The sequence below is a fragment of the Sycon ciliatum genome, chromosome 5, assembly GCF_964019385.1.
Source record: "Sycon ciliatum chromosome 5, ocSycCili1.1, whole genome shotgun sequence".
Lineage (NCBI taxonomy): Eukaryota > Metazoa > Porifera > Calcarea > Leucosolenida > Sycettidae > Sycon > Sycon ciliatum.
This window is the reverse complement of record NC_088647.1, coordinates 13,774,507-13,793,501: the sequence shown is the minus strand read 5'-3', so window position 1 is coordinate 13,793,501 and position 18,995 is coordinate 13,774,507. Positions and strand designations below refer to the sequence as shown.

The 18,995-nt window shown below is 46.9% G+C and overlaps 3 protein-coding genes across 4 annotated transcripts in view; 1 reads left to right on the top strand and 2 right to left on the bottom strand.

Annotated features, from left to right (window-relative positions):
* The window catches only part of LOC135817699 (piezo-type mechanosensitive ion channel component 1-like), a 58,010-nt gene extending 56,746 nt beyond the window's left edge, over window positions 1-1,264 (bottom strand). For both annotated transcript variants that reach the window (XM_065330930.1, XM_065330931.1), the window contains exons 1-2: window positions 925-1,264; window positions 756-842 (exon numbers count right to left, since the gene is read on the bottom strand). In XM_065330930.1, coding sequence (XP_065187002.1) covers window positions 756-842; window positions 925-988 — 151 coding nt within the window. In that variant the 5' untranslated portion in view covers window positions 989-1,264. The remainder of the gene's footprint in view (window positions 1-755; window positions 843-924) is intronic.
* A 4,975-nt stretch (window positions 1,265-6,239) lies between these two features.
* Window positions 6,240-13,079, bottom strand: LOC135817702 (band 7 protein AGAP004871-like). Its single transcript, XM_065330935.1, has 7 exons — window positions 12,915-13,079; window positions 12,321-12,430; window positions 10,637-10,709; window positions 9,335-9,417; window positions 8,904-9,107; window positions 7,965-8,020; window positions 6,240-7,096 (listed from the first exon to the last, which is right to left on the bottom strand). Exons 1-7 carry the CDS (start codon window positions 12,964-12,966, stop codon window positions 6,829-6,831), a joined length of 846 nt encoding a protein of 281 aa, XP_065187007.1. The 5' UTR covers window positions 12,967-13,079; the 3' UTR covers window positions 6,240-6,828.
* Window positions 13,080-13,440: 361 nt separating this feature from the next.
* Window positions 13,441-18,768, top strand: LOC135817698 (programmed cell death protein 5-like). Its single transcript, XM_065330929.1, has 6 exons — window positions 13,441-13,608; window positions 15,719-15,762; window positions 16,362-16,423; window positions 17,016-17,107; window positions 17,805-17,876; window positions 18,224-18,768. The coding sequence occupies exons 1-6, from the start codon at window positions 13,537-13,539 to the stop codon at window positions 18,263-18,265; spliced, it is 384 nt and encodes a 127-aa protein (XP_065187001.1). The 5' UTR covers window positions 13,441-13,536; the 3' UTR covers window positions 18,266-18,768.
* The last annotated feature ends 227 nt before the right edge of the window (window positions 18,769-18,995 follow it).

The window sequence follows — 18,995 nt, the reverse complement described above, 5'->3', positions numbered from 1 at the left end:
ATCCACGACTTCATGCTAGCCACCCACAGTAAGCATTCCATGCCTTTCTATGAAGGTGCAAATGAACATCACCGTAGCCTTGCCACAGGCACCTGCAAAGCTGTGTAGGCTCAAATGCCCTTCAGTGCTAAGGGTGGGAAACGACAAGAACATATTCTTGCCCCTTTCAATTCCGAGTGACAAGGCATCACGGAAAGTTGACGTTCAGATAAATGGCACTCTGCTGTATTGAGCACAGCATGCGAGCCCTTCATGGTCCCAGGCTTTCGCCGATAAAGAGGGACGGGCATATCCACCAAGCGATGACCATCCACGCTGAAAGCGCAGTCAGAAGTTCCCGGGGCTGTGTGCCCGCACCGCCAGCCTATTCATTTGTCAGTGATACACTACGGTGTGCCAAATGCGGTAAAACCTGCATTTTAAAAGTATGTCCGACACGAACACTAGGCAGTTCACAGTATGGAGTTTTCGGTATCCATGGAGTGCGATCCAGCACACAGGGGGCAATCTCCACGACTTAAAATGGACTCAGTGTAAACGGCGAGCGAATCCCAAAAGAATATTTTTATGACTCGCATGACACCCCGACAAATTAATTGAAATTTATTTCATTCATTTCAATCACCTGGCAGGCCTGGACTTCGTTCAAAAAATATGTAATTCTTTCATAGCTGATGTAATCGTGGTAACTGGAATCCAACCCACTCCTGCCTTCACGTGTAGCATAGAACATGGAGAATGCTTGTGTACCGTACCTGGTAACTCTCTCGACTTGCATAGCCCCGCCACCAGAAGACATAGCAGATAGCCTAGCGATATACCGTTTATCCGGAAGATGAAGCCTGCAAAAAAAGGGTGAAACAATGTCAAACACAATTGATGTTCCTGTCGCAGGTTATAATAATTCCGCCGCAACTAACTTACCACAAACTAGAAATGGTGGGAGTAGCCATTTGAATAAAATGTCGAACGTGCTAGAAGCACTCATCCTTGCTGGCGAAAGAGCAACACGCCTATTATATTAGCTACATCTTGCAGTGGCAACAAATCCGCGAAAAGAGAAACACGAAATATCCGCCTCATCAGCTCAGCTAGCTGCTAGTGTTGCTTTTTACTTTTTTAGTGCTACAGTCAGCTGATGTAGTGGCATAGACTACTACTACAAGTAATAGTATGTCGGTGTAGCAGAAGCAGCTGCAGTGACAGCAAAAATTTCACTGGGCTCATGAGCTACTTGTAGTTGTAGCTGTATCCGTAGTGCAGTGCAGGGAGCTAGCTCGAGAGTTCATCGTCTCTGGACAGGTGCTAGGTGCTGGACAAGCACTGACTTGCGTCTTGACCTTGTTGACAGCTTGAACTGTGTAAAATGTTGACAGCGCGACGAATAGCAGGTAGATCAGTCGCAGGGCGCAGACACGATGACCTCTCACACAAAACCATGATAACGCGGATTGACTTTCATTCCCTGACATGACTGTCTGTGATTATGACTCTATGAGTGAGTGTGGCAAGGGAAGGTCTAAAAACTCTAACATCTGCAGTGCTTGCGTCAGACCCAGGGCCGTGCCACTGCCGCACTGGCACGGCATACGAATATCTCGTAAGCACTGTACTGCAACATAGTCATTGTAGCCAATCACGGTAGGTTCGCGGTCGCCAACCTCAACACTTACCCTCAATCTCATGTTAGTTAGTTTTGATAACCATGCGGATAACGCGGTGGTCTTTTGGGTAGGCCTTTGCCTTGGAGTTTGGTAGGTCGCCTCGCATGCAGTACGAAACTGGCAGATGAACCAAAGATTGGTTTGTGATTGTGAAAGCCTCGGATGATGATGAGAAAATGAGTAGCTCAATGCTAACACGCCACCGCGCCGCCCACAAAGCCGGATACTAGTAGCTGGCAGCAGATCAGTGCGTGAACATTTGGCTTGCTGTGTGCAACACCACTGATTCGTGAAGACGGTTCTTTTCTCGCAGCTGCCTGCATGCTGGCTGCTGCACCAACCGGCGTCCATGCACGGATCTCCACCGGATATACCGGAACTCGACGCGTCAATCTCCACAACCATGACAACAGCATGCAACAACTCATATCATGCTGCCAGATCAGGTCAAAGTCTAAGTCAGTGACAGGCTGTGGCAGCTGTATCCGGCTTCCGGAATGTCCCGATGCGACGTCAGCTGCAGCCTAGCCAACACGCAACAGGCGTCACGCAGCCACCACTACTGCACTAGTGACTACTAGTACTAGTACTACAAGTACACAACCACCGCAGGTAAACAATGCGGCACCTGCAGTCATGCAGAGCAACGGATCCAGGGGGGGGGGGGGGGGGGGGGCTCCAGGGGTTCCGCGGAACCCCTAAATTTCGCATAATACTGCCAGCACTGGAAACCATACGTGTATTAAATTTTGTATCAGCTACTTGAAAGTAGTCAGTTTTGGCTAAACTGGACCCCCCAGTGTAGAGATCTCTGGATCTGCTCCTAAGCCTAAGGACCATGCAGCATAGTGCCTAGGCCTAACCCGGCTATGAATAAGCACCTCCCGTTGGCATAGCTGCGACGATGGGCTGGGCGCGTTCTTCCAGCAAGGCAAATGCCCTCGAGCAGAGGGAAAAACACACTCAAAGTTAGATACAATGAACAGTTAACTTATTTGTATCTCAGTGTCTCCTCTTGCAGTCCCTCTGGCGTCAGAAGCCAAAAGGACAACTCGATCTTGGAGGGAAGGCTCAGAATTCAGACCAGAGATCTGGCCTATGGTGTCACTATTTCCACAAATACCGTAAAGTCGCGGATAAAAGCCGGGCTTATAAGCACATAAGCCGCTTTCTGCATCAGGCTTTAATGCAAGCCAGGCTTGTATGCAAACCATGCTTATATGCACCACTGATATTTTTGCCAGGCTTGTATGCACATAGAAGCCAGGCTTCTACGCGCGACACGCGTAGATCTACCACTGACTACCGGTATGGCGGCAGTTTTACTATGCACCGTACATCATGGTACATAGGGCATGCACTCTTGACCTACCCGATCCGAGCTTGCATAGAAGCCAGGCTTCTACGCACGACAGGCTTATGCATTTGACCCGTTTGATTTTCAGGCTTCTATCCGCGATGTGCTCGTATGCAAACCCGGCTTTTATCCGCGACTTTACGGTACTGGCAAAGGAGTAGTAATATTTCCAATAAAACTCACCCACAGGGTGCCCGAAAGACAGAGATGACCGGAAGTTACTTGGAAGTCCGGATAAGAGAGATTGTGAAGAGTGTATGATACTATCGGTCACGATTGGTCATTTTTCAAGTTCAGTGCGACAATGTAGACCTATAGCCAACTTCGCTTATAACGACACTCGGCCGGGCATCAAAAAGGTGTCCTTATGGACCTTATTCGCGAAGTGTCGTTATACTAGTACCCGAAGTCTCATTATATGTATTACAGTGGGATGGGACTTTGCTCTGGGCATGGAAATTCTGTCGTTATTCACGAATTGTCGTTATATCCGCAGTCGTTATTTGCGAAGTTAAGTTGACTGTACTGTACTAGCTAATGGCAGTAATGCTGTGCTAAGAGTGATCTCAGTGTAATCAGTGCTTTTCGGTGGGGGGGGGGGGGGTCGCGTCTTCGGCAAGATGCATGCCATACCACTGCAGTGTTCTGAAACCCAAGGCATTCATACATGCATAATATAACTGTTTAACAGTTATATTTAAAGGTTATACTGTACAGCCAGTGTGCACACTGCAACAGTATCCCCAGTCGCATCTGCAGGCTATCTGGACCATGATGATTATGCATGTGCATGTAGCTGGCAACTTGAGGTGTATACAGGTGTTAGTTAGCTAAAGGAAGGGCTGGGCCTGTGTGGAAGGGTTTATAGCTAGCATGCAAGGTCACCATCTGACAGGGGTGTCGGAAGGTATTTTAGTGTGGTACGGCCAAACATCGGAAGAACAATTTACTCGTGGAGGAGGGGTGGCCGAGGCGAACATTTTGGCAATTTAGAGCCCACAACAGTGTACAGTCGTCCCTCTCTAATCCAGCACTTTATAAACCAGCACCCTCTATAAACCAGCACAATGTTCATTAGCCAAAATGTCCTCTTCGTGCACATTACAATAGTAGATAAGATTTGTTAATCCAGCACCCTCCCTAATCCAGCAGAATTTCTTTAGCACAAATGGTGCCGGATTATAAAGGGACCACTGTATTATTATAATTGATTCATGGGGTACCTGGGGGCAAAAAGTGGTATGGTCAGTACCGTAGTGACCGTACCGTGTCCGACGCCGCTGCATCATCAGATAAAAATGGCATCATAAATCCTGGGGGGGGGGGGGAATCCATAATGTTATGTAGCTGGATCAAGTAGACCTGCAAATGGAGCATACTCTGTTATCAGTTGTCATTATGCTCATAGTATGGAACGTACAGTTTTCACTTTGCAATACTGATCCTTCAATGAGTTCCGTTATGAAAAAACATTGATAGCTGAAGCATCAATCTATTCTAGCTGTCAAGTCAATATATTTTTCGTTGGGGGGGGGATTGGCCATAAATTCTCATAATTAAACTTTATCGTTTCATGAAAATTATCGATAATGCCAGATGACCCCCAATTGCTAAATAATGGCCCTGCCCTAAATAAATACACCGTTCATCCTTTTGACTCTGTGTGTTGAAGTCAAGTTCAGCCTGAAATAAGTACCGGTACGGTTCGCACATGCAGCACGTAGCATGAACAATTACTTCTCCACTACATACAATTACAAGTCAGCCGGGTCCGAAAGTTAGTACCCGCCCGAAGATTAGTACGGGTGTGACCACAACATTCGAAAGTACCGTACAATCCCGCCAGAGCGCCCCTACCTCCTCGACGCTTCAGGTGGGGAGGGGCGGATGGGCGAGTCCTACTTGCCGCATTCAGTTCTACATGAAAAAGTACTCACCCTACAAAAACTGTTCGTGCATCTCGTACACCGACCAAAGGTCAAGAGCCAGGAGTCGTACAGACCCGTCAAAACTCAAGGTTTGTGCGACCCCTGGTCAAGAGGGTGGGCACTGTTGCGTACATTTCCAACGGGGTCGGGCACGCGTCTGCAGTACAGTACGGCATCACAGACTATGACAGAGTCATACGAGGATACAACCAATCACGTCCCTGACAAGAAGTCAGGGAGGGGCGGATAGGAGAGATGGGGCGCTCTGGCGGGATTTTACGGTAAGTGCGTACTTATTTACAGACTTTTACGGTAGTACACATTATTGCAGTACTAATGTACTTCTCCCTGCTGTCTACCACCTTATCTGACTGGTACGGTTTTAGCTAATAATAATAATAATAATAATATTAAACCTGCAATATTATTTTGTAGGTGCGTGACTACTACTTCAAGTACGTCATGTACTCTGTCTGACATGGTACAACAACCTTTTCTCCTTCTTCTTCATTTTCCATGAATGGCTTTTCTTTTACCTCGAATGGTTCTTTACAATCTGTATCACAATTTATGGGTTCAGCAATAAAGGATATGACTATTACTGGTACGGTATACAATGTTACCAAACACAATCATGTACTTCAAAAGTATAGCAAACCACAATGCAACTCACGTGACAACTCTAGCCCCACACATTTGTGTCCACTTACCAAAGACAAGGCATTCTACCGATAGCAGTCGAAGGTAGAGAGGTAAGTGCACAAACATCACTTTATACAGGATTTAGTGAACATATCTGCAAGATATAGGTGGAAGTATTCGCTTTCATTACCTAGGCTTTCTCAACTGTATGGAGTTGTATGCAACTGCCTGATTCTTGCTGGAAATCCCATACCTATATCAACTTCTTCAGGCTTCTACCAGCCTCAAACCTGGTAGAGCCAGTAGAGAAAAGTAGAGTACCGGTATTCTGAGTAGGAAAAACGAGCACATCTACCGAAAATAGTATAGTACTGCTCAATGAAATCCGACGACGTCACTTAAGTACGAGCCAGGCGTTGTGCAGCCCTAGACCTGCGAAATGGTGCAAGGCGCAAACTTGAGTGAAGCGACTGGATTTCATTGAGCAGCACTGTAGTTTCTACTGAAACCAGCAGATCACAAATGAACGCCCCCTACAAATACTGCGCCTGTCACACGGAAATCCGCACACGTGTACGAGTACATGACTGCAGCGCACACGACACACATCGCAGACCACTTGCGTGACCGATTCAAGATAATTGCTCTAGAACTGTTATGTTCCTCAACCATGCCAACAACAAAGATTAGAAACAATAACAAAAAGCAAAACAGCATAAAAAAAGCTCTCAATGACTCACTACAGCCCCAGCTTCTCTAGTCCTTGGACTGGAATCAACTGTCAAGTGCCCAGGTACATAAAAGCTCTCTACAAGCACCGAGCAAAGAGAGACGGAACACACACACACAAACTGCAGTTAGTGAGCGTACATCACGGCAGAGCAAAGAGGTACAGAAAAGAAAACGGTGACACGATGTACAAAATAATTGCTACAGTCAGGACTCCACTGGGCAGCTCAACAGCAATGCACTTCACAGCAACAACATGCAGGGCATGGTGCTAGAGGGCACACTTGGTCGTCCATTGTGTAAGTAAAAAGAAGAAGAAAAAACGCTCAAGGTCAACAACAAGGAGAAGGAGAGCGTACTGCTGCTGCTGCGAGCAAGTACCCACTTCAAGGCATGATCATATTACACTGGTCTGTAGTGGTAGCGCTACCCCCAGCCTAGCAGTACCAGCCCGTGTTTCAGTCGCATGCATGATCACTGTACAGTGTCAAAGGCAGCATAGCGTTATCTACTGTCTACTGGTGGGTCCCAAGTGGTCAAGCGGCAGCGGGAAGTAGATGGTGGAGGACTTTTCGGCGGAGATGGAATGAAGCGTCTGCAGGTAGCGCAGTTGCAGTGCACCGGGCTCTTCGGACATGGTGTCAGCGGCCTCTGCATAGGCGCGCGCTGCGTTCTGCTCGCCCTCGGCGGAGACCACCTTGGCGCGGGCGTCACGGTCTGCTTCCGCCTCCGCGGCCATGGCACGCACGAGCTGAGGTGGCAGGCGCACGTCTTTCCTGGATACGGCCAAATACGCGCACACAGTTGAACAGCAATACTTGTCAGGCATGTAATACAAGGCATTTCCTAGGCAGTTCCCGACTTTCTTACAAGCTGGTCTAACTTGCGTTCAGGCATATTTCATGTACATTTACACGTAACATCAAGAGTGTGCAACTCGCGGATGGGTAGGCCCACGGCGGAATTTTTTGTTGACGTAATCTTTTCGACGACGCACGCGCTGCGAGTCTTTCGGAAAGTTCTCCCTCGTGCTCTTGGCCGGGCTTTACACTATAAGGTCGGTGCCCAGCACGTGCTCTCACACTGCTCTGCGGCAAAATGCGCGTTTCTCTGAAAAAAGGTGACGTCAACAAAAAATTCCGCCGTGGGCGGGGGTATCTGCAGATTGTGCAGGAGAGATCCGGAGTTGCACACTCTTGTTTATTTCTCTTGGTAACATGCATTAAACTTGAGGAGAACGATTGTTGGGAAGCCTCGGATAAAACAAACACTAAGGTTTTCATGGGAACCAGGGACAGTCATAAGACATGAGAACGTGACAAGAGATCCAGAAGCCATTCTTAAATTACCAACACGAAGGATATGATCCAGGTAGAGCGGCTCTACACATTAGCCATGTACACAGCCTTGACCCCACTTGTGTTTGCCGCATACACAACTAATCTTAATCTGTGGAGTGAATCATACGGTTATTACCGGTATGTGACTTCTTTCTATTAACTCGTTCCTAATCTCTGTGTTTCGTTCTGGTCATTCGGGAATTTCAAACCTGAGTTTAGAATGCATGACTAAACACGTCCATTGAAAGAGGATGAGAGGTGAGGAGCTACCTGTGCCCAAGGGAGAAGCTGATATATGGCTTACATTTCGACACGTTCAACGAGAATTCCCCACGGGTTGGTTGCAATGTCAAGAGCTTCCTGCAAACACAGCATACAATGAAACGCATAGAGACATATTAAACTTGAAGCACATGCATCTACATACATCCATACCTAGTATTTCGCTCCTGCTCTTGTAGTAGTTGAGCACTCTCATGTGGGGTAGTGCCTTTGCTGTTTGCGGTATGCAGGGCTCACTAACTTTTTAGTTTGAGCACTCTAGCAAGGTACGTTCGGGCCTGGTTTAAATCTGGCTTTGGACTATTTATTTTTCATTGCGATCAGGTTCGGCCTCATTTTCTCTGTGCTGCGCTGATGAGTCCACAAAGGACGAAACAGGTTTGTCCGCAGATTGAGTACATCCATACCGATGGTGCTGGGCACAGAGTTGGACTTAATCTCTGATTCACCACTCAACTACACAACTCACAAACAAATACATTGGACTACAGAACATAGACAATAAGAACCTGTTGCACCTTCTTACGAGTAAGAGCCGAATGTTCATTCCTTATTTTACTTCGAGGATTTATAATAATTATTAATAGCTCTGTGGGAAAGCCAGCTGCTCAGATTAGAGTTTACCCTTGTACGTGTACAGGTATTCATTTCATTGCCGAGTGCAAACGGTCTCCATTGCCTATCAAATTCGACAGCAGTACATGCATCTTCTCATGCACACTGTACTCTGAAGTCGTACAGCTGCTGGTTTCGACTACGATGGATAACAGGTGTCGGTGCAGTGTGTATGGCAGCATTGCTGAGGAGAGTGTTCACATTGAAAGTCAATGACTACGTCAATGAAGGGTCATCGAAAGACTAAGAGCAAAGGTGAAGTCTTGCACCTGGATGAAGAATGAAACACGCTACCTCCCCCCCCCCCCCCCTCTCTCTCTCTCTCTCTCTCTCTCTCGCCCCTGACCTGCATGGCCTTGCTGATGCTGTCTCTGTCACTCAAGACCTCGGCGAGGGTCTTGCCTCCAAGAACGTTACGCAACGAAGACTGGGCCAACAGCTTGGTGCTGTGGTGCGGGTTCTTGACATTGGTGATGGAGATATTGGGTCCATTAACACGGTAGTACACCACAGCATCGACACGGATAGTCACACTATCCTTGGTCAGCATCTAAAGAGGAAGAACAAATAAAAATGTAGAACCGAGGACAACAAATGCGTTTAAAACTGCAGTCACCCTCACTGCCAATGTTCTTCAGGAAACATGCAGATAGAACAGGCACAACACCGACGGGCTTTCGGTTCGCGCATGGCCATTCTTAGACACGGTAGCATAGCTGTCCGAGACTCATCGTTTTCATTTTCTCCTCACAAGCATGACACTCGTTGAACACTAACCTCTTGTGGAGGCACATCGAACGCCTGGGTACGCAAGTCAACAGTGCGGAACTCATCCACGCAAGGCAAGAACCAGAACATTCCTAAGAGGATGAAAAGAGAAGACAGAAAGCAGAACGGAAGGTCTAAACCCTGGAGAAGCAAGGCGTGCAATTCTCACAACAAATCGCTCAACACTAAAATATCAGTTTGGAATGAATGGGAAACAACATACCGTGCTTCCGTACCCCGTGCATATAAAGCCATGGCGTTATATCTGAATACCGTATTATCTCTAATATAAGCACAGTCTCCAATAACAGAACACCTTGGGGCGGCATTCAAAAAATAAAGTGCTCAGTCTCCATTATAAGCACACTGTGTAAATTCATTATCTGTACCGGCGAAAAAACCCTGAAATGTGTGTGTCTGACATGAATTTGGCATGGCAATATGCCTCTGAAATGAGGTTGAAATAACAATGGAACAGTCTCCAATAAAGGAACGTCTCCATTAATAGCATGGGGCGGAGGTACATTGAAAAAATAAAGGACCGTGCTTATATTAGAGATAATACGGTATAAGGCCACCCTCACGTATAAAGCCATGGCGTTATACCGGTAATTTTGCGGCGGTATTGTGAATAAAATGACCACAAGAAAAAAAAAAGTACATGCACAATGTGACTGGTTCTGCACCAGTGGTTCATGTTCTGCTGATACATTAGCATATGCATTTCTCTGTCTCACTTTTAGGCTGCGTTCGTTTTTAGCTACCTGGTAGAGTAGAGTCACTCTACCGATACGATAGAGGTGAAGATGGTAGAGGTAAGTGCACGAACACTGTTCTACCGGATTTCGGAGTTTTTCACGATATGTACGTGAAATGTTTCTCTTCTGTATGGAGTTGTGTGTAACTTCCTGATCTTGCTGGAAATCCCGTACCTCTACCAACTTCTTCTCAAAAATTTAGGTCGAAAACAGCGATTTCTCACCTATAACACCATTGTTTTATATGTGAGGAAACATGATCAGCACTACGCTCGCTTGCCTTATCTTGGCTGAGCACTCTGTCTGGTTTGCGTCACAATTCTCTGCCTGTGATCGGTTCAGCCAGTCACTTTGAGCTCTGCTGAAGAGACCTAAGAAGGTCGAAACAGCTAGCTGTCCAGATGTTGAGCGCATGTACGACTTGGGGGCAAGCAACAATGGCCTCTAATAACCCCATGGTGGGAGATGCGTCCTACTCTGCAAGCTTTAAAGTGTGCGCGTATGGAACGTGCGGAAGGATACAGGTAAAACAAATTAATTTCCTTTGACTAACCGGGTCCTCGTGGCTCGTCAAACACCAAGCGACCAAGTCGGAAGATAACGGCACGCTCATACTCATTCACGACCTGTGCAATGGCAACAGGAACATTCAACAAGAACAAGAACAAAAAATAAAATAAAACGGTAGTACGAGAAGAACATTCACCACAATAACACAACCAGCAGTGCAGACTACATACAAGTATAACAGCAACAATGATTCATTCTCCCTTCTCTATACTAGTACCTATATCGGCGGGTGGTCCGGGACCGGGCACTACCCACAAGCTTTAAAAGGTCCGAACCTTGAATCACATACGTTTCAATGGTGAAGGGCCAGAGATCTGGCATATGATGTCACGATTTCCACAAAATTGGCGCCCAACTGCCTAAGACACATACCCCGAAGAAGCCGTGTCAATTGACCACCGATGCACATCTAGTCTATACTACATAGGGCGGTGCACCGGGCTAGATACAGTATGCTGCTAAGAGCAGATACAGGATGCATTGGGTACTCTGAAGTGTAATCGGAGTTGCTCTGCCAACCAGCTCCGGCAGCCGGGGACCAAGAGCCAAAGGCAGTCATACCAAGAAATCCAACCATAAACAAACATACAGTCGACTCCACTTATAGCGAACTACAGCCCATTCAGAAAAAAGATGAGCGCTGGCTCTGGCGAGCTCCCGTATTTGGCGATTTTTCGTGATTTTGTGGTACACGGTGCAGTGCCGCGAGACTTGAAGCTTGAAAAAGGGTCCAAAAAAGGTACCTCGACTGGCGTTCGAACCGCACAATGTACTGTTATGCAAGTGGTCTGAACGGCCTGGATCCCCAATTCAGTGCTTTGAGAGCACAACCTGGCCGATATCCTATTCTTCTTATGGCTTGCTTTTTGGAGAAATAGACTTCAGAATCATAATGGGAAGAGGATTCCATAGGGGATTGCCAAAACAATTGTGAAAAACTCAAAATTTGACCCATTTATGGCCAAAAGCTACGATATCATCTTTTTATGGATGGACTGTAGCATGAAGTGAATTGTGATATGGCGAACAATTGTCCATGCCCCTGTTCGAACCCACACAAAATTGACCCGATGTAGTGAGCGGTTTCTGTGTGTAACGAACCATATCTTGTGGGGGAGAATGTGCAACCAAGTGCACTCATCCAGTCACTGGCTGTATGCCAGGCATGATGATGGCATTGTTTGTACTGGTGTGAGTGCAGTTCTGTTATAAAGAACTACTTTGGCGAATAGAACTAATTCTCCTGTACATTGGTGTTTGTTACATCAGGAGTCGACTGTACCTCAACACACTGCATTGTCAAGCCGAAATTATATGTACAGTCAACTTCGCTAATAACGACTGCGGATATAACGACAATTCGCGAATAACGACAGAGTTTCCATGCCCAGAGCAAAGTCCATTCTACCTGTATACATATAATTATTGAGACTTCGGGTATAACGACACTTTTCTGATGCCCCGCCAAGTGTCGTTATACGCAAAGTTGACTGTAGTCCAACTTCTAAGGCCTTCCGACAGGTCGGCGTACACAAACACAGACCCCGCCCCACACACACATACAACGACTGTACACACACACATACACACACACACACAGTGCACACACACACACCGACTGTACACACACGCGCGCGCGCGCGCACACAAGAGCAGTCAATACTCACCTTTAGGATGAAGAGCAAGGATACTGGGAATGTGCAGAGCACCATAAAGTAAGACATGAACATGATGGACACACTCATGAGGCGGGAATACACCCCAGTGTCTTGGGCTCCTGATTTAGTGTCCACACACACATACACATGCACACACATGCACACACACACACACACACACACACACACACACACACACACACACACACACACACACACACACACACACACAGACGCACGCACACACACAAACAGACGTGCATATCATGTGAGCACTAGTGCACAGGTAGTTCCTAACCTGTGGCGGGAATCAGTGGTTATAATGAAGTTTCGACACCACTATAATACCTTCCTCTTCGAAACGAAGTTCAGAAACTTGGTTTATCCCATCGAGTCTGAGATCATCATGAATACTGTCACCGATCTGGTAAAAAGTCTTCACCATACCTACATCGTTGAGCCTGTTCTGTAAGACTATGCTCCTAGCTATACAGTAACCTAACTGTACGTAGAAAATTCTAAACAAAAATTACATATTTTGAGGTCGAAACCGGTCTCACATTTTATTTTGCTACAGAGAGCTGCATGGTACGGTTAGCTTACCCCCAGCTCCACCATCGGTATTGTGGTACCTTCCTCTTCCGTCCGGAATCATTCTGAAAGCAGTGACTTCAAACTACAGACAAGCACGTCTGCACTTTATGAAATCTGGAACTTTCTTCCTCCGGCCTCCCAGGATATGGAAGGATACGAGTGCTGTTCAATCAAAACGGGGAGAACACCCATCCATGGTCCAAAGAAATGAAGCCGCGTGAAAACGCTGTCCCCGACGGCGACTCTCACCGCACAGCTAGCTGCAAACTACAGACCACGGGTCAAGCGATCTAGCGACGCTTAGCTACTGTCGTAGTACTGACTCAGAGTCTTTTATCTCGTACTCGTAAAGTCGTAGATCTACGACTCGCCTAGCCCCGGCCCTGGGGATCCGTCATATCCGATATCGCGGGATAGAGTCGGGGTGTTCGTATTATCAGGAGTCACTGATGTTCATCGAAAATTTGTGAAATCTACAAACTAATTTTTTTTTTCAAATGTGCAAGTACATTATGTACATGTAGCAGTGACAGCTAGCAGTAGAGAAAAGGAAAACAATCAAACTGTGCCATCTATAAATATAATAGTTCCTTGTAGTTGTAGATTTGTTTTCTGAAGAACCTGCTCCACAATGGCGGATGCTGATTTGGAAGCTATTCGGGCGAAGCGCATGGCAGAGCTGCAAGCCCAGCAGGGCCAACAAGTAAGTAAGGTACCATACTCGTGTGCTACGCTAACGAGCGTGGTATGTATCTGACTTGTAGTATGTGCATGGAATTTCAGTAGGCTCCTCGTCTATACGAAGCTAAGAAGGCGATCGTGTCCTTGCTCCGACTTGTCATCCACATCATCCAATCCCTGTTCTGCTGTACTATTTACCTCAGGCCCCTTGGTGCATGTACTAGTACTCCAAACACTGTCACAGCTTGTGATACGTGTTAACTGAAATGACTTTCCTCGGCGTTTGCAAGCTACCCCCTCTCTTTTTACACACGCACACACCATGCACCTGCACACACACACACACCATGTACCATGTATACGCCCGTCGCAAGAGAAGCACGCAAATCTGCAAATCCACTGGATGTGCACACACACACACTCACACTCACACACACACACACACACACACACACACTACTACTACTACTACTACTACTACTACTACTACTACTACTACTACTACTACTACTACTACTACTACTACTACTACTACTACTACTACTACTATCAATCAGCTACCCCGTGGGGTCACGCCGCCCTCCACTCAGAGAACTGAGCGCAAGGTGAGGGGCAGTGGCGCAAAACAAAACAGGAAGTACAGCAAAATGAATTGAAAAAAAAGGAAATCAAAACAAGCTGCCATATTGATGGAAAAGGACTCACAAACAGAGGAAAGAAATATCACAAACCAGATGAACAGTCTGCTGTAGGTCCACTATAAGTATTAAATGCAACGACTGAAAAAGGAACATGATGTTCTGTTCAACATCTGTACGCATACTGCTTCGGCCTTCATAAACCAGGAAAGCACAATCTTGAACTGGAGGGTGGGCACCGAACGTCCCACAAGGGCTCCACAAGACGAACTTTCACGAAACGACGAGGAGTGTGCACAGCAAGCTAACATCACTACACCATCGCCGCACGATGACTGGCCACTCAGGTCCAAACAACACGACAAATCCACAATTCCAGCGATACACCGCGCAGGAATAAATTGCTGCGAGTGTGACCTGTTCCTTCAGGAATCCACTTGCTTTTCCGAACGCCACTGCATTGTTTCAGGCTGGGGATCGATCCGAGGGCTCGCCACGCCACTGCGGAGGATGCGGAAAGGACGCAAGAAGACGGTGACGGCAACAAATAATTACCCGCCCTGGTCGTCAGCTCACTGAATGTCCTTCCGCGCGAGCGAAACCGGCTGCAAGGCATGAAAAGCCTACTGCCACTCAATACCCAGGGACGACCCTGACCAGAAGGCCAAGGCCGCCCCGTGGAGGAGGCCAACAAAGAGAAAACCAGGAGCTAACAAATCTGCTTCCTCTCCGCGAAAATTTACACACACACACACACACACACACACACACATACACACACACCTTGACCTTGACCTTGACATACAGCTGCCGTTAAACGGCTAAGCTGCCCTCATGAGGAGGGAAACAAAGAGGTAGCATCACGGCGTCGCGGCAGAACACCCGGCCTCATGCCAATGCAGATCCTGTTGCCTGCGATATCTCTCGCCGCAAGCACAGCAGAACTTTAACTCGAGACGCTCCCTCGCTGTTGGTCGCTTGCCACACTCGCAATTGTGCCGTTTAAATCCACCAGTAGATCGAAAGCACCGGTCACATGATGGACAGTGGAATGAGCAACAATGTTGGTGTTGAAGCACTAGGCGAGGTGCAGTATCGACAGAGTCCGCACGTACACACACACACATACGCACGCACACACACACACACACACACACACACACACACACACACACACACACCTTGACTTTGATGCGCACTGCCTTGGTGTAGGCCTCGCGGACCCCCTTTTTTCAACTTGAGAGAGGGAACAGCAAAGGGCTGGCTAGCACTTGTGCCTATTCCAGTCTTGGGATTGACGGAATTGGCGACAGTAAGACGGCACACACAGCATGTACCATGCACACACACACACACACACACACACACACACACACACACACACACACACACACACACACACACACACACCAATACACTCACACACATATTGCCTTGGTAAATTGTAGTTTTTAAACAGTGTATGCATGGTTTGTCCTTATTTGCAATGAACAGGGAGGTCCTCAGCAGCAAGAAGCGCAGGAGGAAGCTGTACAAAGGTAACGCAGCCGATACACGGCCAATGTCATGTGCAGGCTATACGTGTGTTGTGTGTTGTGCACAGAGTCCAGTCATGGCTGCATCTAAAGTCAACCTCGCCAATAACAATCTTGGGGCATGTTCGATTGGTTGGACCTGGATCCAGATCAATCGGATCCACTCGATATGTGCACGTTCGTTTCAACGAATCCGGATCCAACCGATCGAACATGCCCTTGGTTATAATGACAAATCACGAAAAAACGACGTTTTTTGGTGGCAAGGGCAAATGTCCCTCTACCTACATACAATGTACATTCAATTGAGGGTATAGCGATGGCTTAAACGACAATTCACACGACACGTGTTGTGCCCGGTGACCAAGACTGCCGTGTGAATAACGCAACCACATTGTCACCGAATTAGTGCCAATCACCTACCTTGGCGACTCCAGATTGAAGTTGTATCTTCAATACGTGCATAGGCGTACACACGCTTTCTCTTGTAGGTTTCTCGCTTCGGGGCTGTGCGCTTTACGCCTCGCCAGCTCTCTCTCTCTCTCTCCCACACACACTCACACACTCACCTTTTTCTCTTTCTTTGTTTTGGTGATTTACAGGCAGAAGGAGGCCAAGAACTCTATGCTCTCACAAATTCTTGAAAAGCAAGCCCGGACTCGATGTTAGTAGTCAACGACCCTTTCTGCGTGTTTATATGTTCTAGTAATGAATTACAACCCACTGACTCCTATTGTTGGAGATACATGTATGTGCTTCGTAAAGTCGTGTATTAAAGCCACGGCTTACTCATATATGACTTTTTGGGGGAAATTTTGCAGGCTTCTATATGAGACAGGTATTTCTGTGTGTGTCAACACTAAAACCAGGCTTATGTGCCGACAGTGTATCTTGAAAATCAGGCTTCTATATGAGACAGGCGTTCATACAAGACTCTACGGTAGTTGTAAATTATCTGTTGAACAGTGCAAAGATCGTACTGATATGTACTCCCACAAAAAGGCTTAGCAGAATTTCCACTGCGTGTATGTGTGGCAATTCTGGCTTGGCCACTTCTCTAAATTGGACTGTCACACACTACATGTACTTTAGAAGTGCAATGTTCTCCTGGCTGTTGCTAAGTTGCAATGGTTGAAATGCCTCTCCTCCTGTTGTTTAAACTGTTCATTTTATGTTCACCACACGCACATGGCTCTCTGTATGAAGACTGTGTGTTGACCGGTTGGTTGTCTGTCTGTCTGTATGTATGCATGCAGTGCACAGTATCGCCCTCGTGAAACCGGAGAGAGCCAGTCAGATCGAGAATATGTTAATACAGATGGCTCGCCAAGGCCAGATCGTACAGAAGGTATGCCTCGGATGCCACAGTTACAAGTACTTTGTATTATTTGCCCAGCGTTAAATGCTGCTTGACTACGAACGTACCACCTGTACGCGCTGAATACAGTACTGAGTATATCTCACGCTTTTGACTCAGTAGAAGTGCTGCCAAAGAGCTTTCGCCCAAAATCAGATGCCGCGTACATGCCCTGTTCTTCTGGGCTGTCTCTAGTACGGTTGCAGATGTGTGTGCATGACCATATTCAACCTTGCCACAATACACATGCATGCAGTGCCATCCTTGGGGTCTCTAAGACTAACAAAAGCAGGTGTGTTGGCGTGAGTGGGGATACTCAGACATGGTGCATCGTCTTCTTCTTTTTTTAGTATCCGTGCTAGCAAATATTCTTCCCTTTAGTGTTTAAACTGGCTTGCTTTGAAACTTGTGTGCATTTTTAAAGTGAAGTTGAACAGTGACAGGCATGTAAGCTGGTTTGGAATGTGATCACAAAGGCCATGGAATATCCAGTACCGTGACAAGTATATTGAATGAATTGAATACTCAATTGCCCACGCTGGCATATCTTGTCGTTGTAGCTTCAGGGATCATGCCGTGTCGGTTAGAGTTGCCGCAGTGTACTAGTATTAGCCCAACAGACCACGTGATGTGTGTAAGCACTGTCATGTTGTGTTCCTGTTTGTGTTGTGCTTCTTGGACTGCTCAGATCAATGAAGAGCGTCTTGTTCAGATGCTTGAGCAGATCTCACAATCAACTCAGAAAAAGACCACTGTCAAGGTACAGTACTACAATAATGTCACTATGTCATGGTGTAGATTTCTACTTCAAATAGAAGTCACGTTCTTGGCAATATAGTATGCATAGCTGTGACAGTGTTGCTGCTGTTGCTGCTGTGACATTGTTATGCCAGTGTTGCTGGTTGGTCTCGTTTTCCCTGGGTAGCATTGCGGGGGGAATTTGCCCGCAGCATGACGTTCGTCGGCACTATGTTCTGTCATGTTGTGTGTGTGTGTGTGTGTGTGTGTGTGTGTCTGTGTGTGTGTGTGTGTGTGTGCACGTGTTCATTCAAACACCTGTGTCCGCACGTGCTCGTGTTTGTTTCTTGCTTTTCTCAATCTGTGTAGTTCGCTCGCCGACGCGTGGATTCCGACTCTGATGACGAATAGACGCACGACAGTCTGCATTCCTACATTGTCACCTGAGTGTCACATGGTGGAATAACGTTATGTGTCAAACAGCAGTGCTGTTATGTGAATGTGCTCCTAGCTGGGATGCCGGCCCAATTCAGAGCACAGCTAGGGTTTCCTCGACAGTCACTGCGCGGGAAGTTAGTCGCATGCTGTACCCTACATGTAGACAACTTATTCCGGTTGCAGTCTTCCAGTTCAGGTCCTCTTCACCGGGCATGTATTCTGCCCCAGCTCAGGCCAGATGCTATAGCACCATCCACCCTCACAACAGCGCATGCTCAAGTCATTGAAAACACTCAATAGTCCATGCAGCATGCAATGCTAACTGGGTGCTTGTACACACTTCTTTGCTTTGTACATACTTTAGAGTTGTAGTTTTTTTTAAAGATTTTCATGTTTTTATAGATCTAACAAATCGTATTACTGCTTCCACCACAGTATGCTAATTTGATAGTGGTCACCGATCATACTCTGCTTCAGCCTCGCCAGGGTGTTGCTGTCAGGGATCATGAGCATGTGCGTGTGTGCGCGTGCGTGTATGGGTGCATGAAGAGGCTGGCATTGAGGAGTCGCATACAGTTGAATAAAAGGAACCCCAGATACTAGTACTCCGTACCTAACACCATGTCCATGACCTTCCCGTTCACATTCGCTTTGTCGAATGCAGTGCAATGAATCGCAATTGTGCTAGAGGAAGGCACTCAAC